This window comes from Salmo salar, chromosome 03 (assembly GCF_965601325.2).
Source record: "Salmo salar chromosome 03, fSalSal1, whole genome shotgun sequence".
NCBI lineage: Eukaryota > Metazoa > Chordata > Actinopteri > Salmoniformes > Salmonidae > Salmo > Salmo salar.
In genome coordinates this window covers 65,178,585-65,204,152 of record NC_138293.1, presented here as the reverse complement: position 1 = coordinate 65,204,152, position 25,568 = coordinate 65,178,585, and the positions used below count along the sequence as shown (strand labels likewise).

The window sequence follows — 25,568 nt, the reverse complement described above, 5'->3', positions numbered from 1 at the left end:
ATTTCACAGCTGACATGTTCCATGTCCCTTTTCCCAAAGATAAAGAATGATTTTATATTGAGTTGGCTCAGCATTCTGTTGGGGAGACATAATGCTGAACTTCAACAACAATCTGTACTGTATGCTCTACCAATGTGGAATATTGTCTACGATTCTCTTTATAACATGGTTGCAAGTGGGGTACTTGGGCACAGTTCAATTGGATTGCAGATGCTAGGCTTTGATCCTGAGAATCATAAAATATACAGTGCCTAGTGACAGTCTACACACCCCTTGTAGATTCTTCACATTTTACTGCCTTAAAATTAAATCTAAAAAGGGATTAAATTGAAGGTTTTCATATAGATCTACACAACCTACTCCACATTTTCAAAGTATAAATTATTATTATTTATTTAAATAAAGATGTCTTGAATGTGTATGTCTTCACACCCAATAATACAGTGCATTGGGAAAGTATTCAGACCCCTTGACCTTTTGCATATTTTGCTACGTTACAGTCTTATTCTAAAATTGATTAAATAGTTTTTTCCCCTCATCAATCTACACACAATACCCCATAATTACAAAGCAAAAACAGGTTTTTAGAAATTTCTGCAGATGTATAAATAAATAAAAACTGAAAAACAGACCAGTAATTTGTTATACCCTGGCAATGATTACAGCCTCGAGTCTTCTTGGGTATGACACTACAAGCTTGGCATACCTGTATTTGGGGAGTTTCACCCATTCTTCTCTGCATATCCTCTCAAGCTCTGTCAGGTTGGATGGGGAGCGTAGCTGCACAGCTATTTTCAGGTCTCTCCAGAGATGTTCGATCGGGTTCAAGTCCGGGCTCTGGCTGGGCCACTCAAGTACATTCATAGACTTGTCCCGAAGCCACTCCTACGTTGTCTTGGCTGTGTGCTTAGGGTAAGCACACTGTTCTTTTGGAAGGTGAACATTCGCCCCAGTCTGAGGTCTTGAGCACCCTGGAGCAGGTTTCCATCAAGGATCTCGCTGTACTTTGCTCTGTTCATCTTTCCCTCGATCCTGACTAGTATCCAAGTCCCTGCCACTGAAAAACATCCCCACAACATGATGCTGCCACCACCATGCTTCGCTGTAGGGATTGTGCCAGGTTTCCTCCAGACGTGACGCTTGGCATTCAGTCCAAAGAGTTCAATCTTGGTTTCATCAGACCAGAGAATCTTGTTTCTCATGGTCTGAAAGTCCTTTAGGTGCCTTTTGGCAAACTCCAAGCGGGCTGTCATGTGCATTTTACTGAGGAGTTGCTTCCGTCTGGCCACTCTACCATAGATTACTAATTGGCGGAGTGCTGCAGAGATGGTTGGCCTTCTGGAAGGTTCTTCCATCTCCACAGAGGAACTCTGGAGCTCTGTCAGAGTAACCATCGGGTGCTTGGTCACCTCCCAGACCAAGGCCCTTCTCCCCTGATTGTTCAGTTTGGCCAGGCGGCCAACTCTAGGAAGAGTCTTGGTGGTTCCAAACTTCTTCCATTTAAGAATGATGGAGGCCACGGTGTTCTTGGGGACCTTCAATGCTGCATAAATATTTTGGTACCCTTTCCCAGATCTGTGCCTCAACACAATCCTGTCTCTGAGCTCTACGAACAATTCCTTCGAACGCATGGCTTGGTTTTTGCTCTGACATGCACTGTCAACTGTGGGACCTTATATAGACAGGTGTATGCCTTTCCAAATCATATCTAATCAATTGAATTTACCACAGATTTTCTCCAGTCAAGTTGGAGAAACATCTCAAGGATGATCAATGGAAACAGGGTGCACCTGAGCTAAATTTCGAGTCCCATATCAAAGGGTCTGAATACTTATGTAAGTAAGGTATTTCAGTTTTTTATATTTAAAAATGTTGCAACAATTTCTAAAAGCCTGTTTTGATTTGTCATTATGGCGTATTGTGTGTAGATTGATGAGGAAAAACATGAATTTAATCAATTTTAGAATAAGGCTGTAATGTAGCAAAATGTGGAAAAAGTCAAAGGGTCTGAATACTTCCCGAATGCACTATAATTACTTGGTGGAAGCACCTTTGGATGCCATTACAGCTGTGAATCATTTTTAATAAGATTCTACCAACTTTGCACAACTCTCAGGGCAACATATATCAATTGTTTTTGTCAAAATTGCTCAGGCTCAGTAAATTCTGTTTGGAGTCATTGATGGACAGCAAAATTCAAACCTTGTCTCTGATTTTCAAGAACATTTAAGTCAGGACTGAGACTAGACCACTCAGGAACACTCAACAACTCTTGGAAAGCCACTCTGGTGTGTCTTTGGCATTAAAATGTGTGTAGTTGTCCCACTGAAAAATAAAAATAACTCTATCCCAGGGTAATGTTTTCTGAAGACTGGTGCGGGTTTTCCTCTCACTTTTTACCTAGGTTTTGCTCCTTTCATATTTATTTTGATCCTGATAAACTCCCCAGTCTCTGCCAGTGACAAGCATACCCATAACATTATGTCAAAATGTGAAGACCTTCACTAGGCACTGTACATGAAAATATAACCTAGAATGAAAAAAAACACTCTTCGTGTTACGTGAACCCTGTCCAGCGTAGAGAGAGACATTAAATCGAGTGGTCTGGACATAGCAATTTTTTCTCTAGAGTTGTTTATTTTGACAGTGTTGTTAACCCTCTTGCCCTTATGTTGTTGAACAAGGGTCCCTCCCTTAGAGATTCTGGATCAGAAACAGGGCACACCACGGGGATTCCTTTAGAAGCAATCTTTTGAGATTAACTTGTTCTCTGGTGTTTTTGTGTTTTTGTGAGATCAGATTGCAATTAATTATATTATATCAACAGGAAATTAAAGTAGCCAGTGGCATGTTCACTCAAATGTACTCAAACTGAACACTGTATCAACCCATCCATAAAGAGCCAGGCTTGCATAACCCAACCCACATAGAGTAATGGTAATAAGACTATTCCCTGAAGACAGGCCAGAACTCAGTACAACAACACATCTGCCCATACATATTGAATGATTTTAAACCCATTTCAAACCATTTTGTCAGACATGACCAGGAAAAACAATCCCTGCACTAACCAGATGTAAGTAAACATAGTTGTCGTTCTTATATAAGCATGCATTCCCTGTGCTTCACTTACTCTACTATCGTGCCTGTGAAAGGTCTGTCGTTCAATACATCCGTGTGTGGTGTAACTATACCACAGCTGTGTTAGAACTATGAAATGTCCAAATGATAGCATGCTAAATTTCGTAGATACAGTCAGGTCCAGAATTATTGGCACCCTTGATATAGATGAGCAATAAAGACTGTATAAAATAAATAATACAAATACTGTGCTGTATTGTATGTACATTTTTTTGGTTAAATTCTATTATCTTATACTAATACAGTTCAGAGAAACACATTTTGTTTAACAAGTAATACTTTTTTCTCACTGTTTTTGTCTCCTTGTTTCTCTATAGAACTTTCAGATCTTGTTATGATGAGAAATCAGGCCTGTGCTCATGCTAGAAAAAAAAACTCTGTAGCTGATTGTCCGGTTTTTGGGCAATTGAGAAATAGAGGCACTTCCTCAGTCAAGAAAGATAAATCAATCTACTTTCTAAGTTCTATCTCAGACTCTCCTGGTGATCCATCAACATTTTGGAAAATAGTTAATGAACTGAAGCATGGAAATTCCTCTCTTTCCCTGCCTAAGCAAGTTGTGTCACACTTGGGCATTATTACTGAGAAAAACTTGATAAGTGATGCTTTTAATCAGCATTTGATATCGCCCGCTTTTTATTTTAAAGAAATGGCGGTTTCATTTACCCTGGTCAGCCAATCGACTGACTGCCCTTCTCTCATCCGCTAACTGGCTCGATGTAAGTTTTGTTAACTTCTAGTGAATCTTTGTTTTCATTTCAATACTTGATACTTCTTTTCCAAATCACTTTGTATGGTGCCCTTGTAACAGTGTAGGTTCCGTCCCTCTCTTCGCCCCAACCTGGGCTTGAACCAGGGACCCTTGCACACATCAACAACTGACACCCACGAAGCATCGTTACCCATCGCGCCGCAAGGGGAACAACCACTTCAGGTCTCAGAGCGAGTGACGTCACTGATTGAAACGCTATTAGCGCGCACCACCGCTAACTAACTAGCCATTTCACATCGGTTACACCCTCATTGATTGTGTCCCCGCATATACTGTAAATACCTGGGAATCTGGATTGACAAAAAGCTATCTGTAAAGCAGACGCTGGGAGTCAGGAAGCAAGTACAGGGGGTGAATTTAATAATACAAAACACATGGAACAAAACAAGAGTAGCGTCTGGACATGAGAAACAACTAATACTGCCTGGGGAAAGAACCAAAGGGTGTGACAGATATAGGAGAGGTAATCATAGAAGTGATGGAGTCCAGGTGAGTCTCATGGGGCGCAGGTGCGGGTAGTAATAAGTAAACTAGCGACAATGAGTGCCAGAGAGGGGGAGCAGGAGTAGACGTGACACTATCATTCAATAAAGCATGTTGATGACTTAGTTAAGAAATTAAGAATTAAACTATAGGAATTCCTATAGAACTCTTCTATAAGAACAGGTTCTGTCTTTCGTTAAATAGCTGAAAACAAATCATTCAGTCAACATTCATTCCCATTATTGACTATGGCAATATTGTCTACATGAATGAACGCAGTTTATAATAGGGCATTGCATCCTCATTTCGACGCCAAACCCCACCACTGATGTGCGTGGCCTAAGAGCTTTATTTTCATGTCATCCAACAAATGTAAACACCTGGAGTTTGCTAAATGGCATTGGCACCTGGATTGGAACCAGTGCTATGTTCAGATGACATGAAAATAAAGCTCTTTGGCCACGCACACCAGTGTTGGGTTTGGCATCGAAATAAGGATGCATAAGCAGAAAGGAACCCCATACCTACTGTAAAATAAGGTGGTGGATCTTAGATGTTTTAGGGCTATTTTTCTTCCACTGGTCCTGGGGCCCTTGTTAAGGTCACCAGCTTCATTAACTTTATCCAGTACCAGAACATTTTAGCCAAAAATCTGGTTGCCTCTACCTGGAGGATGAAACTTGGCCACAAGTAGATCTTCCAGCAAGACAATAACCCCAAGCACACATCAAAATCCACTAAGAAATGGTTAATTGACCACAAAATCAACATTTTGCAATAGGCTTGGCCAGTATTCAGATTTTTTATAACATACTGTCCTTCTGCCATCCCGGAATTTACGGTATTACCGCCGGACATCACACAAGGTGGCATTAAAAAACACAAAATGAAGCCTATTGGGGGTCTACTATTAACCACAATGCTAACAAAATCATCACAAGTAATAGCGAAATCACATAGACCCCCAATTAGCTAAATGCTAACGTGCGAAAGCGAACATAAATTAATTGCAAAGACAGGTGAATCCAGTTCATAAAGTTATACAAGCATAGCTAGGCGCTACCAGATGTCATTTTCGATGAGTGTCGACATTTACAAGCGAAAGTGTATGAGAGAAATTGTGCAAATGAACAAAACATGCTGTTTCTGAAGGAAGAGCAGCATGTGTACACGGAGCAGAGGGGAGAAGAACAGAGGAGAAAAAGCACAGGGGAAAAAATGGCAGCTGTACAGATATTTCACCCAAACTTCTCACGGCAGAAAGCCGTTATAAGATAGTTTATGGCAAACATGTAGTAGTGAATTGCATTCAAGTGTAACTTCATCAACTCATATGCGCAGCACAACAGAGACTCGCTGATAGATATTGTATAGAACGCTATGGACTCACTAGCTTCTGCTTTCTCCAGCTGTTCTATTTACAAACAAACCCGCGACTAGCTCAACTGTTCTGGTGGACTAAGGTACTGTAAGCTTCATAATGTAAAATGAAGAACGCAATCTGTTTTATCTCCTAACGTATTGCACAACTTGACTGCAGGTATTAACTTAAAAAGTAGCTACAAATATTCAAATGTCAAATAGTTTTGATGGCATTGACGGTATTTAAACATCCCATGGCTTTTTCCAAATACCCCGGTATATGGTACAGTATACCGCCCAAGCCTATTTTGTTATGACCATCTCAGTCTCCGGGGTTGAAAGGATTTGAAAACCTGTGGTTTGAATTGAAGAGAGCAGTCCATAAGTGTAGAGGAAGGATATCAAGGAACTGAATTATGTTTGGAGGAATGGTCTAAGATCCCTCCCAATGTGTTCTCCAATCTCATAAAACATTTTAGGAAAAGGCTCAGTGCCGTTATCCTCGGAAGGTGAGGTATTGAAAACAGGGGTGGCAATAATTTATAGAGAAAAAAATATTGCTTTTTAAACAAAATATTTTCATCTGAGCAATTGTATTAGTATAAAATAATATCATTTTCATTTTTTTTAGCATACAATATAGCTCAGTATTTGTATTATTTATTGCAGTCTTTTTGCTCATCTTTAAAAGGTTGCCAATAATTCTGGAAATGACTGTATATGCCATCAAAGAACATTTGTATATCAAAAGAAAAAAGACTGGTCTTTGTGTACAGAGATAATCGAAAGGATAAGTATTTGCATAAATGGCTATAGCCGTTCACAAACCTGGTCCACCATTTCAGAGTATTTTCAGCTCACTGGTTGAATTGAGCAATCTGTGCCAGCTAAAGCACAATTTGGATTAGCAAAGGTTCCACTGATAGGTCAGCTTAGTCCTTAATGGAGCGGCTTAGGCCTTCTGTACATGATTAGAACATTCTTTGCAGCCTATTTCCTTGTAGCCAGATGTTCTGGAATAAACACCAGGGTGTAATCATGTTGCTTTTCCCCTTAAACCCAGACCTGGTGTGCTCTTTTTGTGACAGGGAAACTAAGCCGTGCATACAGATGTCTAAGTAACTTTCTTAATACAAATAATATAGGAAGAATCTACTTAAATAGGTGGGTAGGTAAAGCGCAGACATTGCGATTTAGCGACTGAACAGTGCTGACATGTGTTGACAGTGCAACAGAAATGCATTATAAAAACTCATTATCTTCTGACCAAGGTTCACTCCTCTTCCTCTCAGGACTGCTTAAGAAACAAATACCTTCCATTCATATATTTCATTTAGTCAAACATATATTTTTGAAGAGCCTCCTGCATATGAAGAGCTTCTGTGAGTGGCATAGGATTTTGAAATATTATTCCGATTCTGTAATGAATGTGGACACATACTGACATCTTCAGATTGCAGCAAATAGCTTTGATTCTAAGTGACCACCTACTACTGCATGTTTAAAGGCTTGCTGGCAGCCCTTTGCTGAGTAACTTTATAAATAGTTGCAGAAAAGAGCTCAAGATTTTGAAGGGAAGGCAATAGCCTACCACACTTAGAAATGATGTATACACAACTCAGGGATTTCTAAATGTTTTATGACATGCTATAACAGAGTAAAGAGACAACTATGACTTAAACCCTATTCAGAATGCTCATTTGATTTGATTTCAATATTTCAAGTGTCATTCAGAGCTCTATTGAACTGATCATGCTGGTTTAATGGAGCAGATTGATAGGTGAGTAAATTATCTCCACATTCTTTCCACAGGCATTTACTCGGCGTGACCTTTTTGTGTCTTCAAACCTCTGTGTGATTTCACCCAGACACCAACATGGGAAGAGTATTGTGAATTGTCCCATGTGCGTGATTCCATTAATGACTCCATATCCTGGGGGTAATCAATAAACCGACAACAGAAAGAGACCAGAGGCAAAGTGGAGATTCAATATCATACTTGGAGTGTGATTATACAAATTGAGTCAGATTAGGGATAAACCAGGTTAAACTGACAAATTCTGTGAAATTCTGACCTCCAATTAAATTGATCACGAATTAAAGGAATCTACAGTAGCTTCTCTAACTTGACGTGTCCTGATTTCATAACTTAAACGTCAAAATAATGCCTCAGCAACACGATAAATGTCTGAAGGTTCCTGCAGGCCAGTTCTTTTCTCACAGACGAAGAAAGTACATTGAATCAAGAGCTCATTTGAAGACTGGGGGAACAATTGACAAGTCAGAAATACATTGAATGGAGATTCATTGGTGGGTTTATTCAAAGCAATGCAACCTCTATATTGTAAGCACTCATCAACACCCACTACAACACAATACAAAAGGAAGGAAGAAAGAAAGACAGTACAGTATATTGGAGGCCGATGATTAAAGCCGATGATTAAAGCCGATGATTAAGGCCGATGATTAAGAAAGATGATGAAGATGATGACAAATCCAAAACTTATAACTATAGAATTATCTGCAACTTGGAGCAGATGCTGTCAGGGATATCATCAGCATCATTTGTATTAAATCCATACACTATGAACAGTAAGCAAGTGTTTGATATTAAGTTTGTGGGAGAGAGGATATATCACATCGGTCATATTACACCAACAAATTGACAGTCACAGAGTGTGACTTGAGTCTTGGCCAACTCCAAATTCTAGTTTGGAGTGCAGTGCTGTGGACAAATATAGTTCTAGCTAGGATTGCTGACTCAAGCCAATAGCGGTTTCCATGGAGTAGTGAGGGATATCATGGGTTTGGCATAAGCTGAGAGAATTGCACAAGCTATTAGGGGCTCCCAAGTGGCGCAGGGGTTTAAGGCACTGCATCTAAGTGCTAGAGGCGTCACTACAGACCCTGGTTCAATTCCAGGCTGTATCATAACCAGCTGTAATTGGGAGTCCCATAGGGCAGCGCACAATTGGCTCAGTGACGTCTGGGTAAGGGTTTGACCGGGGTAGGCATCATTGTAAATAAGAATTTTTTCTTAACTGACTTGCCTAGTTAAATAAATAATCTATGAATAAAATATTGTTATTCTACAATCTAAAAGACATTCAGTCTTTGCTTATCGGGAGCTAACACTCACACATGACTTTTTCCTACTGGCACTGACTTTGCTGATGGATACTTTATTGATGAAAAAAGTACTTACTATGACTGAGATGTGGTTGTCCCACCTAGGGCTGTTACGGTGACCTCATTACCGCCACACCGGCAGTCACGAGTCATGATGGCAGTCAAATTCCATGTGACCATTTAGTCACGGTAATTAGGCTTCTCCAAGCTCTGATGCTGCTGATGGTCATTAGTGGCCTACCAAACGTGCTAACTGCCTGGTACTCAGCACTCTATTGTCCCTCTAATCACTCTGACATCAATGCAAACGTAATCGAAAATCGAATCAAACACTTCATGAGAGCCCATGAGCTCATGTTGCCTACTATATTTATTTCTCAACCTTCCTAATATTAAGCACTTTGCTTCTCTTTAAAACAGGAGTGTAGCCTACCTGGCTGGCATGAAAATGAAGCACGGGAAAAGCGTCTTCATTCACTATTTAAGTGCATAGATTACATGTATTTTTTCCCACTATCCCTGTTTCGAGAAAGGTGCATGACAATGGTCCATTCTAAATCAAAACAAATTTCTCACACATATTATTTAGTATATAAGTAAAGACAAGATTAAATCAAGAATAGTGTGATGGGTGACAATATTAGCCTATCACTTGTAAATTATATATTATCACTTGTGAATGATGCCCAGCAGCATGCTTTTTTAACGACTTTATCAAATCATAGTCGCACACCTCATGTAGCCTATCCCATAAGCCTATATGTTTTGATAAGGTTTGTATCACAACTAAAGTGGCCAAATAACTTCTTGAAATGAAACGCATTAATCCGCTTTACAGCGGGTGTAGAGTCTAACTGGCATACATACGCAGTGCATGAGTTTCAAGTTTGGGGAAGATCATTTTCACCATAAAAATGCACCTTTATAATAAAAGCATAACATGTATAATTGCATTTGTGGTCACTTTTAAGAATGGAGTTTTCCTGCTAATGGAACATTTGCGCTTATAGCCTACTGCCGTGTGCACATTGCTGCACTTATAATGTGATAGCCTAATAGTTTATCAACATTTTAAGCTAAACATTCTCATCTGTTGCGTCAGGCTCATTGCTTAAAACAGTTTGTTTGATGCTTGTGGTTGTATTAATTTGGGATCTATCGCGTCCCACAACTGTCCCGGACTATGTTTGGAATATTTCTTTTTCGCACAGAATAGAATAGGTCAACTTTTGTACTAAGGGGGATAGTAGATTGACATAGGCCAGTGCTTTTGCTGTTCGTTAGGCCTACTTATCTTGTTGGCTGACCAAATGTAAATGTGGACAGTTCTTCCAATTTATTCAATATGTGTCTCGGAATTGGATAAGGACGCGCGCAGTTGCGTCCCCGATGTGTCTGTCTTCACTTGTAGCCTGTGAGAAAGACCCGATCATGTGACTGAGTGCCATGTGAGTGAGAGGTGATTTCAGAACGCAGCGGGGAGAAGGGAATTATAATTATTATATTCAGCCAAAGGGCACAACGGCCACTGGCCGCAAAAGGCATGGATTTTTTTTAGGGGGAGTATGGCAACATAAAGGGGATTCACCCGGAAAATTCGAGGCATTATCAAATGCTTGTTAAATTGTGAACAAGAGACTGATGAAGTGTGTACAGTCTGTGCAAAAAAACTAAGTAAAGCTCATGCCTTTCATGCAACCTTTTTAAAATCATCATTAGAGTTGCATCATGCAGCCTTAGAATGTATTAAAAATCAAACATATAGCCCAACATTTGTATCACAACTAAATAACTCTAAATTAAGCATTAAGTACCTGTTTCTTTGTTATCCGCTCAAAACAGAATAGCCGCATGTGCTTACTCCCTCAAATCGTTTGGAGAAAATGTCCTTTCTATTTTATTCAGCTATGTTCAATTGTATTCTTCATACTATAAGTTAATAGAAAATAATGCCACGGAATTCTGAGCAAATCTTATCTGCTAAATGAACTAGTGTAGCCCACAGCCATATGGCACAGCCAGATCAGGGCCTAACATAAGGACAACGCAGTGTGCTATTCTGTTCTTCTGAAATATACTACATTTTCTTCATATCATGATTCTTTAGACCTGTCTAAAATAAATCATGGATTTATTGTGATGGTGTAGGCTATATTACATCGATTTATTAGACTTTTTAAAATGTAGATGTTCCAAAGATCTGCATCAGTAGGCTATGCGTGGAAGACAGGAGATGCTAAATGTGTTTATGTTAATTACGGTCAATTACCGTGAGACCGGCAGTTATTTCCTTGACAATCACCGGCTGACAAAATGTAATGACCGCCACAGCCCTAGTCCCACCTAGCTACAGTATTTTAAGATTAATGCACAAACTGTAAAATGACTGTACTGTCTAACAGCACTCTGGGTTGATGACAATGTCTTACAATATGGGTAACCCATATTGAATGTTATCCATGGATGGTTTTATGTCACTTTGTTCGAACGGTGGTGTGAGCCATATGGGGCTTTCTCTGATGTGAAGTGTTTGTATATATTTGATGCCCACATGCTTATCCATGCACTAATAGATGTCCTTCACCCGTCACTCATCTAAAGGCCTTAGTATGAGAGAGATGTGTGGAGTTTCTTCCATCCATGGTCAGCTGCAGCCAAATCTCCTAAGTGGCCAGATGAGTGTTCCTAGCTGTTTTTCCCATGCAGGATAGGAAATCTATCAAGTTCAATCTGTCATATTGTTAATTGGTTCAGCATAACTGAACCAGATCTGCAAAAATGCCCTGGATACACATTTTACTCTTTGCTTCTGACATACTCAGGTGTGGCCAGCAATTACTGTTTGGGCTTTTATTTTATTCCAATAAATTCTTGACTGTGTTTGGGTAAGGTAAATAAATGACATTGAGAGACAATGAGGGTGACTGATAATTTGTACTTGTCTATTCACTGTGGTGCTCTGAAGCAGAATACAGGCCATCACATCTGCTTGTTGTTGTAATTGCAACACCAATCGTATAATATAAGGGCTATTGTGAGCAAATTGTATGTGTTTAGCCTGAAGCACTCTCATCAGTTCATCCAAATGCACATAAACAAACACAAGCGAGGAACATTTAGAAGTAACAACATATATATTCAAATGAGTGGCATGTTCCTAGTATTGTAGACCTGTGTATTTGTGTGCTGATAAAAACAGTAATGTTTGAAAATATTTTTTTCTTAGGGACGGTTCTGCAGAGTACAGTTTCGGTTTTGATCTAAGCCACTGAACTTAAAAGAGTGACACAGAAAATGAACTTGAAAGCTGCCGATAATATCTTTAGAATCCTTGAAATGTGATTGCTCCTATTCTCCTCCTCTGGCTTTAATCTTGTGAAAAATAGGCTAATTTACTGGCCAATGTATAATAATAATGGCCTAATCATGCAGTTTATTATGATATTCCAAGGATCCATAAAGTTTTTTTTCCTCGCCTTTGTTTTATTTCATGATGTTCTATGTCCAAAGAGAATGTGAACATTGCTTCAGATCTCAGCGCAGCAGTCTGCTGTTGTGGGTAGAGAAAGTGCCTGGCTCCCCCGCTGTTGGAAGTGGAATGGTCTTCAGGGGATCTCAAGAAGAGAGCGGGAAAAGGTTTTGATCAGGACCAGCTGTCAGTTCTCTCCTTAACTGTTCCATTGAAGCACACAGTTCTTCTGCAGTATAATGGGCTTATTTACAGCGGGGAGGCTGTGTTATGTTTTAATTAAACTCACCTCTCCCTCTTTTCTCACTAGCAAATTGTACACCAATGTTGTGCTCATTACACGTACCAAGTAAAATTCCAAAGCTGGGAGATGGAAGTGTGCCAGAAAACAGCTGCAACATGCCCCCGCTTTTCTTCTCAAAATAATGCCTTCATCCACTAACAAAGACAGAATAAGTCCATTTACAGTATTCCTCATGAGAAAAAAACAAATGTTGTTTTCTCCCTGGATAGGACCCACAGTGTGTGGACTGCTCAGGGATTGTACAAATGCCATTGACATGACATCGCTTTGTGAGTTTGATTCAGTACCAGTACCACGATGAAGGCAAATGAGAGATTGGAGCAGCTTTTTTAACTGTGCCAGTGTTTTATTAGAAATGACCAAGCCTCTCAGCAGCAATGTTTTCTATACGCCAAGAAACAGCTTGGCCTTATTAGTGTCTGGGATGCAAATGAATATTTTCCCCAACTCGTCATGCCTCAACATTTTCTTCTTTAATGGTTTTGACAGGGCGTAATGAAACATATTCATTGAGGAAAATGCATGGGCATGTTCCAGAGCCCACTCATAGTGAGTGTAGCAGAATACTTCCTCAGTAGGCGTTTAAGAGATGGTCATGAAATGGCACTGTTGGTAGTCTGCGTATTGAAAGGAAATGTGCATTTCCTGAATCTTTTGTAACTGCTCCAGACGTGTAAATTTAGCATTCATTTTGTTTCTATGTGAAATGGTTTAAAGCTGTGATGGTTGGTGGAGTGAACCTACACCTAGTTCACAGTGCACAGATAGTGGCACCCAACCTGGCGAAGCAACTATATTACAATAGGGGTTTGTCTGAGTCTGGGCCAACATCTGTAGCTATCCATTGGTTGGAGGATTCAAAGGACATTCCATTTGCATGAGTTTGAAACACCTGACAGAAATGATCAGTGCTGTCACCCTCCTCTTTTTTCCTCTGTATATTAGAAATCATGAAGAGAAGCAATTCAATTGCTTTTAACTTCAAAGCAGCAAATGGAAATGCATTTATAAAAAAGTTTTTCCTGTTTACAATGTACTACTTCAGAACAGCATGCTTTCAAAGTACTTATTGAAATGACCTTTTCTACCCTCTCATATTGAGAACTGCAGCTTTGTTGTCATAATATATAGTAGTCACAGTTTTTTCTCCTGTCTAAGTTGATACAAGCACGACCACCATGTACTGTACTCTGTCATATAACCACTGCATCCCCATATGCTTCAGGAGCAGGACGTGATTGACTCACTGTCTTTCAGGAAACGTGAAGTCCTTACACTTATGTTAGATAGGACTGGATTCAATCCGTATTGCCGAAGTTCCGCGTTGTAGCCCTATTGTCATGTAAAGACAATTTTCCCGCGTTAGCGGAGACTGCATTCACGATAAACGCTGCATATGTTGGCTCAATCAGATATTACATTTACATTTCAAGCGCGCTATATCGCTGAACATCAGCGATAGGGATTGAATCAAGCCCTTAGTGTATAAATTAGAGGGTCTGCCGTTATGGTACAAGAGGTAAATGTTAAGAGATGTGTTATGTGGTCTAACTGAGTAAACAGCAGATGGTTCGCCGGGCCTCTTTAGCATTCTGTGTTTTATTTACCTACCCACCTGAATGACCCACGTTGAGCTCAACAGCTGATGCGTAGAGAAATGAGAGTTAACTATTTGCTCTTGTTTACTTCAGTTTCGCCAGAGTGCAAGGCCAGAGGAGTCATCTGCCTGGCGCATGCAGGAAAATTTGCTTTTTTATCAGCATTGTGATTTCTGTTCCGCCTCTCTGTTCCACTGACATTTTCGATGTACACGATCCATGACTGATTCATTCTCAATCAAAATGAGTTCGACCTCAATCAGAGATGAAGGTACCGCGCGCTTGTTCAACCTCCATATTTTTTTTATTAAGCCTGATGAGGACAATAACGTATTATGTGGCTGACTTATATTGAAGAGGTCACCTTGAGAATCATTTATCTGTCCTATCAATGGGATGTTTGCGTCAAAGAGGCATGACACGTTACTGTTGAGGCATGCTATTTTTTGCTTATGGTTCTTTTTAGGATGTGCCATATATAGGTTGTTTCAAGGCGATTCGTTGTGGTGTGTTTTATTGAGTTTCCTCTCTGTGCTTTAGTTCTCATACACAGTGATGGCACACCCTCGCTACCATCTAACATGCTTTAGACTTTACTTTAAATAGCCATCAGCTGAAGACCTTGAAGGGAGAAAAACAATCTTTAGCCATTCATTACCCCACTGAGGAAGTGCGGAACATTGATGGAATGTAATGAAAACTAATACTCCTTCCAGTCACTATGCAATCTGTAGGTATGTTTTAAATCCCATTACAGCCTAAGAAATAGCCACAGCCTCTATAGTTTCTTGAGCCAAACAGAATCCAGGGGGAAATTACCCATCGGGAGTGTTTCAGTATGATATATTGGATAAAGTAATAAAGACAGACACCAATGTCTAGTTCAATAGCCTTGTTCATGCATTGTACAAATCCCTACACGCGGAGTCCGGGGAACAGTCCGGCTAGTCGATTACCTATCAACTAGACTCCGTAACATCATCCTTTTCAATAGAAAGTGCAAACATAACAGCATAACATTAAATTCTTAACAATCAAGTCATAACAATTAAGAACGCATGACATTTTCTTTTTACTTCAGTTGTCATCTTCCTTTCTTTTTAAATTTTCTTTTTTTCTTTATTTTCTTTTATTTTATTTATTTTTATTTTTTAAATGTTTATTTTTATAAACAGGAGGACAAGTTAACACAGTCTCTTGCTTACAGAGTAAGCCTGTCCGGTGGCTTGCACAGCCGACCCACCCGTGAGTAAGTATTGGCTCTGACAGGGGTAGGATTAGGGCCACGAGCTGGAGAGCTTGGTGGGGTAGAAGCCTCACCTTCAGTTGGCTCATGTCTCAATTCTGCACCTCTTACCCTTAGGCCTGGACTGTGATCCATCTCATCTAGGTGAGTGTATGGCGTGTTCTGGTTTGTCCGCTCTGCTATGCGCAGATCCACCCGATTGCGACGATAGAGGGAGCCACCAACATCCACCAGGTAAGAGCGTGGTGCAACTCTCTGTAGGCACGTGCCCAGCCTCCAAAGTCCTGTGTGGTCTCCCGGCAGCGGTTTCATCCTTATCGTTTCACCCACCTCCAGTTCTGGTAGGTCTCGAGCAGTCCGGTCGTAGAAGCACTTAGCGAGCTGCTTTCTGCGACGCAGTTTGTCCGTGACGCCAACCATGACGCAGGGCTCAAGTAGCTTGTTAGCTACGGGGATGGTAGTCTTCAGACGTCTGGACAGAAGGCGTTGTGCTGGGCTGCTGTCCATGTTTTCGGTGGGTGTGTTCCTCCACTGTAAGATCGCTTTCCATGGGTCGTTGCTGTCGCGCGCGGCCCTGCTTAACAGGTTTTTTGCAATCTTGACAGCTGACTCTGCCTTGCCATTTGCTTTTGGGTGTCTTGGAGAGGAGGTTACATGGTCAAACTCCCATTCTGAGGCGAAACGCTTGAACTGTGCAGTGAATTGTGGGCCATTGTCCGTGATTACCTTGTCAGGCTGACCTTGCCTGGCAAACTGCGCCTTGCAGCGCTTTATGACCGTCTCTGCAGACAAGTCAGGGAGCAGTTCAATTTCCCAAAAGTCAGAGTAGTGATCCACAATGAGAAGATAGTCCTTTTGTCTGTGGCTGAATAAGTCCATGCTGACGATTTGCCAGGCCCTTGTGGGCAGTTCGTGTGACATCATGGTTTCCTTTTGCTGTTCATGAGCGTACTCGTTGCACGTGGTACAGTTGCTGACAAAGTCTTTAATTTCTGCTTGCATGTTTGGCCAGTATAATGTTTCACGAGCCTGGCGGTAGCATGCGTCACCTCCAACGTGACTGGAGTGTATGCGGGTAAGCATCTCTGGACGTAGTGATTTGGGAATAATGACCTTCTGACCTCTGAACAAGACGCCATTTTGCACGCTGATCTCATCTCGAAAGGTCCAGTATTCTCTCACTGTGAAAGGTGTCTCCTCTTTCAGGTATGGCCAACCTGCGAGAGCCATGGACTTCAGTGATTGTAGGTGTTCGTCCTTGTCAGTGTGTTGCCTGATCTGGGCTAGGCGGTGATCTGTGACATTTAAGTAGTCTGCCTGATTGATCTGTTGAACATCTTGTTGTTCCTGCTGTAGCGAACAGATGGCCTGCCGCTGATAGGCAGTGCCTCTGCCTGTACATTGTGCCGTTGCCCTGCTCAGTGTGTCGCTGATGTACATCTCTGGTCCTGGCTTGTAAATGACCTTCAGGCTGTAGTTTTGCAGAGTCAGGAGCATGCTTTGAAGCCTCTTGGGCGCGTTGAGGAGAGGTTTACTGAATATGGCAATGAGTGGTTTGTGGTCAGTTTCAGCGGTGACCAGCTCTCGACCATACAAGTAGTGATGGAATCGCTGGCAAGAGAAGACGATGCTGAGGCACTCTTTCTCAATTTGTGCATAGTTCTGTTCGGTGGGGGTGAGCGCTCTCGAGGCAAACGCAACGGGTTGGCCTTCCTGCATAAGGCAGCATCCAAGTCCCCTTTGACTGGAGTCACTCTGGATTGTGACAGGCTTCGTGACGTCGTAGTAGCGCAACACTGGCATGGATGAAGCCAGAGATTTCATCTCCTGCACCGCTGCCTCGTGCTTGGGTAGCCAGTGCCATGGTGTGTCTTTGTCCAGCAACCGGCGCAGAGGCTCACAGACTGCTGATAGGTGTGGCATGAACTTTGCAAGATAGTTTGCAAAACCGATGAGACGCTGTACTCCTTTTGCATCAGATGGGTTTGGCATGTCGAGGATCGCTCGGACCTTGTCTGGGTCCGGCTTCAGGCCTTTTGCCGAAAGAATGTGGCCATGGAAGTGGACGTCTTTCACCTTGAACTGTAGCTTCTTCAGGCCAAGACGAAGCTTAACTGTTCGACAGCGCTCCATCAGTGCCAGGAGCTTCACATCGTGGTCGCGTTCTGCTTCATCGTCTGTGTCACCACAGCCTACGATCAGGACATCATCAGCGATGGGTTCAATGCCCTTGAGCCCAGCCAGTAACTCGTGCTGCTTGCGTTGGTATACCTCAGGTGCCACTGAGACACCAAACGGGAGCTTGAGCCAGCGTTTCCGACCCCAGGGGGTCCAGAAGGTAGTCATGAAGCTGCTTTCTTCGTCCAGCTTGCATTGAAGGAATGCATCTCGGGCATCCACCAAGGTGAAAATCCTGGCCTTGGGAAGCTTGTAGAGGACATCCTCTAGTGTCGGCATGATGTAGTGGGATCGTTTCAATGCTTGGTTCAGATGCTTTGGGTCGATGCAGACCCTCAGCTTCTCTGGTTTTTTCACTATGACCATATTGCTGATCCAGTCAGTTGGTTCGGTCACAGATGTCATGTGGCCATCGGCCTCATACTTGTCCAGCTGGGCCTTCACAGCCACTTTCATTGCAATGGGCACATTGCGAGGAGCACACTGGACTGGAGTGATGCTCTCATCCACTTCAAAGTGTACCTCACCAGGCACTGATTCAACGGGCATGTTGAATACATCGTCATATCTGTTGAGTAGTTGTTCTTTGGACAGGGGTCCATGCTGGACATGATCCACAATGTGCAGGTCATTTGGTACAGTGAACTGCATCAGTCCCAGGCGTTCGCATGTAGAGCCTGAGAGGAGAGGATGTTGACTGGTTTTCACAATCTCAAACTCCAGCTTGTGTTTGCGTCCCCGAATAACACATTCGGTCTCAAAGGTGCCCATAGAGCTCATTAGCTCTCCTGAGTACAGCTTTAGTCTAGTATCGCTGGGCAATAGATGCGTGTCAGGTGCCAGATTGATTTTGTCTTTGTAGCTCATTACGTTGCATGTAGCACCGGAATCCAGTTGACATTGTTGTTGCTTGTTGTGTAATCGTAGTGTCACAAACCATTTCTTCCCTCTTGAGTGTACAGCCCCAATGGATTCATGCATGTAAATGTTACTTTCACTGTTCAGCCCTGAACATTGAGTGACATCATCAACACAGTGAATCTTGCCCTCACTCACCCTTCTTTTGCTTTTGAGACACACTTTTGCAAAGTGATTATTAGTTCCACAAGCTCTGCATGGTTTTCCATAGGCAGGGCAGTGCTCTTTGCCACGTGTGTGCGTATTCCCACAGTATATACATGCTACTGGGCTCTCTGTGTTCACCGTTCGTGGTGAATTACTCTGCCTTGATTGGTTTTGCCTGAATGTCTGCCTAGCAACAGCGTGAACAGTGTCAACGTCGGAGCGTGGGGTTTCGATTTCCATTGCTCTCATTCTCATGTCAGTGACTTCAGCAGTGCGGCACATTTCGATGGCAGTTACTAATGTTAAGCCTCTCTCTCTCAGTAGACGCCGGCGTGTATCCTCATTTGCAATTCCCAGTACTATTTTGTCACGAATCAATTCATCTTTCAATCCCCCGTATTCACAAGTGGCGGATTTTTCTCTCAAACGGGTTACAAAATTGTGTACTGACTCACCCTCTTCCTGTTTGCAGCTTCCGAAAACGAACCGCTCGTAAATTACGTTTCTGGCGGGTTTGAAGTAATTCTCCAATGCATCCAATATAGCCTTTGCATCACACTGTTGTCGCGCTGTGAGGGTGAGATTGTGCCGGTAGATATGCCTGCATTCGCTGCCCATTAAACTCCTCAGAGCAATATTGTTACAGAAATGACATTACCAGACCACTTGTGAGACTTGAGGGCCAGTGTCCATGTGTGTGTGCATGTCGTGTGAGGGGGGTCAATATGTATATACATAACACTTGATTTGTTTCTCCCAGGAAATTGGATTCTTTGCAAAGAGAACAGTTCATATAGAATGTGTCCGGGATGCAAACAATTGATGTGGCTATATTGTACCATCTTAGGTCTATGCTGATGACAATCTAAATTGAGAAAACATTGTACTCTCCGTATCTGTGAAAGTGGAATCATTTATTTTGAAGGAATTGAATAATTATGAGATGTAGATTTCACAAATCCAACGAAAATATAGCATGACTAAGAATATAATTACTTTTATACAGCAAGGAGATTGTAAAACATTATCAAATCAATAGCATTTAGTACAGTGTTCATAAACTTGTATTGTATTTCATGTTTCTATTTGGTGTAAGTATATAAAGGCTATACCATTCACAGCTTTTAATGTGGCCAATTTAGACCGTAATCATGTCTAAACAAATAGAACATGGATTGCAATGAAAAATAATGTAAACATTTAATATTGATTTGCTGGAGGTAAACATAATGCTTTATTATCCATAGAGGAAAAAAGAGAAACTGTAGGAGCTAATCTCTCTTTTGTATGTATGAATTACATTTGCTTCCACATTGATTTATCCCCCAACTTAGTCCCAGAGACAAAGTTGAACATAATATTTGCGGCACTGGCAAATGGTTTCCTGTTATCCCTGAGATAAATCTCTCAAGGCAGGGGCATTTCTGTTCTACTACAAATTATCACAAAGAATCGTATAATTAATCACTATTCCCTTCAATGAACAGCCTCTAACCTTAAGAAAGAAAAGGAATAAGTGTGTTGCACACAACGCAGAAGTGTAAGTGAATGCTAAGGAATGAAACTCAAGGCAGGCACACAGTGTGGAGCACACAGAATAAATGTATGACAAAACAATACCCCAGGCACCAGCAGTATTAATGATATGCAGTGAACTCATTATTAAAGTTCCAAAACAGCTCCTGGAGTAACACAGATGGAGCCAATTAGGCAATGAGCATACTTGCTCACTTGCCGTTACATCTTCTGTTTTTTTATCTTGCACATATTACTCCACGGATGAAATAAGCTGTATGTTTCTCCTCGCTACATAATGTCCAGTGATAATAACAGTTATTTTCACTTGTAATTTCAAATAATTTATTGCTCTATAAATATCAAATTTGCTTGTACCCTGTTCTTGAGTACCTCATTTGTGTTGCAGTAGGTGCAGAGAGTTCAGTATTAACAGAGCTGAGGTAACTGCTGCTTTGTGTTCACAGAGACCTGATGCCTTCGACGCTGGAGGGACAAATCACCATGGAGAAGACACCCAGCTACTTTGTGACTAGCCACGCCCCAAAACGCATCCACACGATGGCCAGGGACATCAAGTTAATCATTGTGGTCCGCAACCCTGTCACCAGGGCCATTTCAGACTACACACAGACTCTGTCCAAGAAACCTGAGATCCCAACCTTTGAGGTTTTGGCTTTTAAGAACCGGACGCTGGGCCTAATAGATGCGTCGTGGAGTGCTCTACGTATAGGGATCTACGCGCTCCACTTGGAGACGTGGATGCAGTACTTCCCTCTCGCCCAGATGCACTTTGTCAGTGGAGAGAGGCTTATCGTTGATCCCGCTGGCGAGATGGGCAAGGTACAGGACTTTCTGGGACTCAAGCGGATCGTCACGGATAAACACTTTTACTTCAACAAAACGAAGGGATTTCCTTGTCTCAAGAAGCCAGAGGACAGCAGCACCCCGAGATGTCTCGGCAAATCTAAGGGGAGAACTCACCCTAAAATTGACCCGGACGTTATCCGCCGACTGCACAAATTCTTTAAACCCTTTAACATGATGTTCTACCAAATGACTGGCCAGAACTTTGAGTGGGAGCTGGAGGAGGGCAGTGACTCTCGGGGCTCTCAGAACTAACAGACTGCTGCCCCACGTCACAGCCACAGCTACACCACCAGCCTTTCTCAATAACACATCTACTGTCTGTCCCTACCGCTTCATCCTCTGAGAGAGTGCTTGAGTACGTCAATCAATCATGGCTGTCTTTGAGAAAGTGTCTGTATCCATAGGAAAAAATAGTTTACTGATATGCTTCTATTCTCTCCCTCAATGCTGATGTTGTTGATGGTGGCAAAACATTATTGTACATACTATACATAAAATTATATTTATATTTGTGAAGAGGAGAGGATTTTATTCCTTTTGTTTTAAAAACATAGAGCTGATATATGAATCATGTCGACTATGACGATGCATGCATGCGATAAGTTAAGTGTCCTTACCTCCTGAGCCCTAAGGGTGTATTCTGCCTGCTTCTTCTCCCTTTACTTTTCATGCAGTTTGTTGCCCTTTCACCCACACCCACCAGCGTACAGTACAAAACAGTCATACTACTCAGATGACTGAGGCCATGAAGTATTCTGGATGATTTATTTCAACACTCTGTAGAGATAAAATAAAATAAATGAATCTTACAGTACAATTATCCCTTGACGTGACCCTCATGTCGTATTTGAGGTTGTCTGTGTATGTATTATAAATGGAGATAATCCATTTTTTGTCAATCCAAGTTTACCAAAGCATAGCTTTAATTTCCTCAGAATCAACATATTTGTTGACCTGCACTCGTAGGTAACATGTTTTAAACAAATGTACAGTACATATATTTCAAATAGTTTTTGTATATCATCATTTGTGAAGCTGGAATTGGCATATGGTGTATCAACTAAAATGTATTTCTCACACACATCAAGGGATTACTGTAAATGTCACACCCATGCAAGGTATCCTATGCCCAGTAATCTGAAGTAACAGTATTTTGAGGTGTGCACAAAGTATATTATAAATGGAGGAAAACTATTCTAAAAACTATTTTATATGGAGCTATTATATGATAAATGTGACAGAACTACTACGAAGAAAAAAATTGCAGTGAGATTTGTGAGCCAATGGGGTTCTCCTGTTATTGTTAAGTCGATGAGGTGAAGAACAACAGAGGAGGACCCAACAGAAGGGTGTTAACAAACATCTGGTGCCACGCAGTCTTCTGTCATTAAGAGATAAATGGGTTAATTAAGTAAACCTGGAACATCATTGTCAATGTCAAATTGAGGATTTGCTTCAGACAAAATGTTATTATGCACAGGTTTACCCAGTAAATCTCCCATATTGTTTTGACAGTATCATGTATCTGACTGGAATATGTCTGCCTGTTGAGGAAACATGTACATCATCGCATTGCAACCCACTTGTGCTCATCTTCATCCAGGTTTGTATACATGGCACGGATTATAATAACAGAGTTTTTGCTTTTCTATAAATGTTACTTTATGTTTCACTCCATGAAATAAGAACCGTCATCCTTTTTGCATAGCTTGCTGTGCTTCTGTCTGCTGTCTTACTACTGTCTCTGGACTTTTCATCAATTGAGACAATCAATACAGTCAATGAGTCAATAAATACAGTCTTCTACACATCAATGGTCGCCCACAGCTATGATGCATTACACTGTTAATCTTCCCTGTTTTCTGGTCGGCCATGACAGGCTGGATTGGTTCACTCTCTGCTGGCCTCCCTGTCACCCAGGGGAGGCTGGGTGCAGAAGCTAGTTACACAGAGCAATTGATTCAATCAAGGTAAGAACTATACTACCCGTTCTATCACTGAGCATGAACACTTACCTCAGAGCCTCAGTTTCCCACTGAGGCTTCTCTGTGCAGATATCCCCTGGTGTCTTCCTCTGAACCTCTGTCTCTCTCTCCGTCCCCGGAGCACACTCTCTCATTCCTCACATGATTCTTTCTGTCTAGCACTACTCTCTCTGTTCAGTTTAGAGAAGAGATGCAGGGTCATAAATAAGATTGCTTATAGTTTGACTACTTTGGGGAAAATGGTAGGTTGCATCAAATCATCAAATTTGAATGGGATTCTGCTGCCTGTTTTAATGGTGTGTTTGTTTTACTCTGATGAAGAAACTGCATTGAATGCATATGCTTAGAGGTGGAGAAATGGGATTTCTTGCAAAAATAATACTTTCCATTTGCCAAATAAACACAAACAAAATATTCTAGCTAGCTAATCACAATATTGCACACAAAAGCAAATATTTTTCTGGCAACTCATTTAAACATTTTCCATTCTAAATATGTAGCAAACTTTCAGATATTGCTTGGAGAAGTTCTTTCCTTTTAATTAGGGTCCATGCTATTAAGGCAATTTTTTTCTGCTGAGTCAGTGTGCTAGAGAAACTAGGGCTGCACAACTAAGAGATTAAACAAGAGGGTTGAGAGGAAAAATGGGGAGAGAAGAAGGTGACATTATAAACACACAATATCAATCATACTTTTAGGAAACACCTCCTTGGTTTCTCAGTAAAACCAAATTTAATAAAAAAAATCTACCACTGGATTTGACAAAGTGGCAACAACAACTTTGGTATATGTAGAAGTACATACAAATGTAGGATCTTCATTTGGGCCAGTTTTCTACAGCAGGATAATAATCCTGCAGCAACAGTGACATTTCTGTAGGGAAGTTTTAAATGTCCTGATTTTCAAGAAGGTTATCATGCAACAGGGTGATCAAAGTAAGATCCAACATCTGTATGCCCTGATGGACTCAAATTCATAGTTGTTTTACAAATTAAAACCTAAATTCCCCTCAAACATTGTTCAGAGATGCCACATGGAAAGACAAAGATACCTAACGTGTCATGAAAACAGATAAAAATGTATACAAAGCATGTAAGTATCTTCTCTTTGTGTACCAAAGTACAGTCCACAGTCGGTGGAGTAGTGTAGTGCTTTGATACGCCTTGTGAGAGTTCCATTGTATGAAAGGCATGCAAAGCTGTCCTCCACATGTTTCTCCCTATGGGGTGTTTTTGGCTCGGCACGGTGCTGGTGTGAGGAGACAGAGGAAAGAGGAGCTCTACTTAGACAACGGGAGGAGCCTCGCCCACTCATCACAACCACTATTGTTTCCCCGTCATCATGCTCCCCGAATGTACAAATGAATGTCTGTCACTCAATACCTGCAAGGAGATAAAAGAGACCATGTATAATTTCCTCGCAAGTGGCATCCGCAGTACTTCACAGTAGCCTACTGTCCAATGAAAAAAGCTGTTTATACACATAGCCTAGCTCGTAGAATGACGGAGAAGAACATTAAGGCATGAACATAAACAACAATGATGCAAATCTACCATTGGAAAAACGATAAACTAAGGGCTGGATACAATCCGGAGCGTGGAAGATCCGAGTTATAGTGCAATTGAAATGTAAAGGTAATTTCTGACAACATTCTGTATGCAGCTTTAACCATGAACGCAGTCTCTGGGTGTTTCTCAAAATGCACACTACCGTGCTCTGAGCATGCAAATTGGAGCACGGGAGGGTCGGAGTATGTGTCCAAATCCAAAGTAGGCGAAACGGAGCACGCAGAGCACTTCTCGAATACGTACTCTGTTTGTATATATTTTGAATCATGCATCGATGCAAGCTTCAACGGAAAGTATGCAAAGAAATATGACGCAACCACTTAAAAAATGACCAAAATGTTATTGAAATCAATGACGGCCATTATTTGAGTTGAAGCGAGAGAAAATACACTGAATATGAAATTAAATGTTGCCTATTCACATCTCATATGTTTCCTGACTACAATATTTTATCTTGATACGTTAATAAATGCATGCTGTGTTCAGTTTTGCATGTTTACCTGCGTACGTACCGTAGATCACAAGCTCATAATGAGTCAATAGGGCTAACTGGCTAGCTACTACTGTTACAGTAGCTAGCCACGAAGAATTGTTAACTAGCTACTCAAAGAATTTACATCTATCTTGCATAATATTAGTTTTAGGTCATTTTGCCTTTTAAACTATCTGGTTAGCTACATTATTATGATTCACATATAGCTAACTGACAGTTGTGAAGTTAAATGGTTGCTTTGTGTATATGTTGTTTAGTCTATTGTGGTCCATTGTCCTGGCTGGAAGAAGGTTCAGTGAATGGGGAGGTGTAGCCTGAGGTAATACAGTAGGGGGAGGTGTAGCCTGAGGTAATACAGTAGGGGAGTGTGAGTGCTTCTCAAATGTAATG

General features: G+C 41.3%; 1 protein-coding gene across 1 annotated transcript in view; it reads left to right on the top strand.

Moving 5' to 3' along the window:
- The window catches only part of LOC106601107 (heparan sulfate glucosamine 3-O-sulfotransferase 4), a 100,967-nt gene extending 78,021 nt beyond the window's left edge, over positions 1-22,946 (top strand). Inside the window, exon 2 of the mRNA XM_014193034.3 lies at positions 20,730-22,946. Within this exon, the coding sequence (XP_014048509.1) occupies positions 20,730-21,384 (655 nt within the window). The 3' untranslated portion in view covers positions 21,385-22,946. The remainder of the gene's footprint in view (positions 1-20,729) is intronic.
- Positions 22,947-25,568: the final 2,622 nt, after the last annotated feature.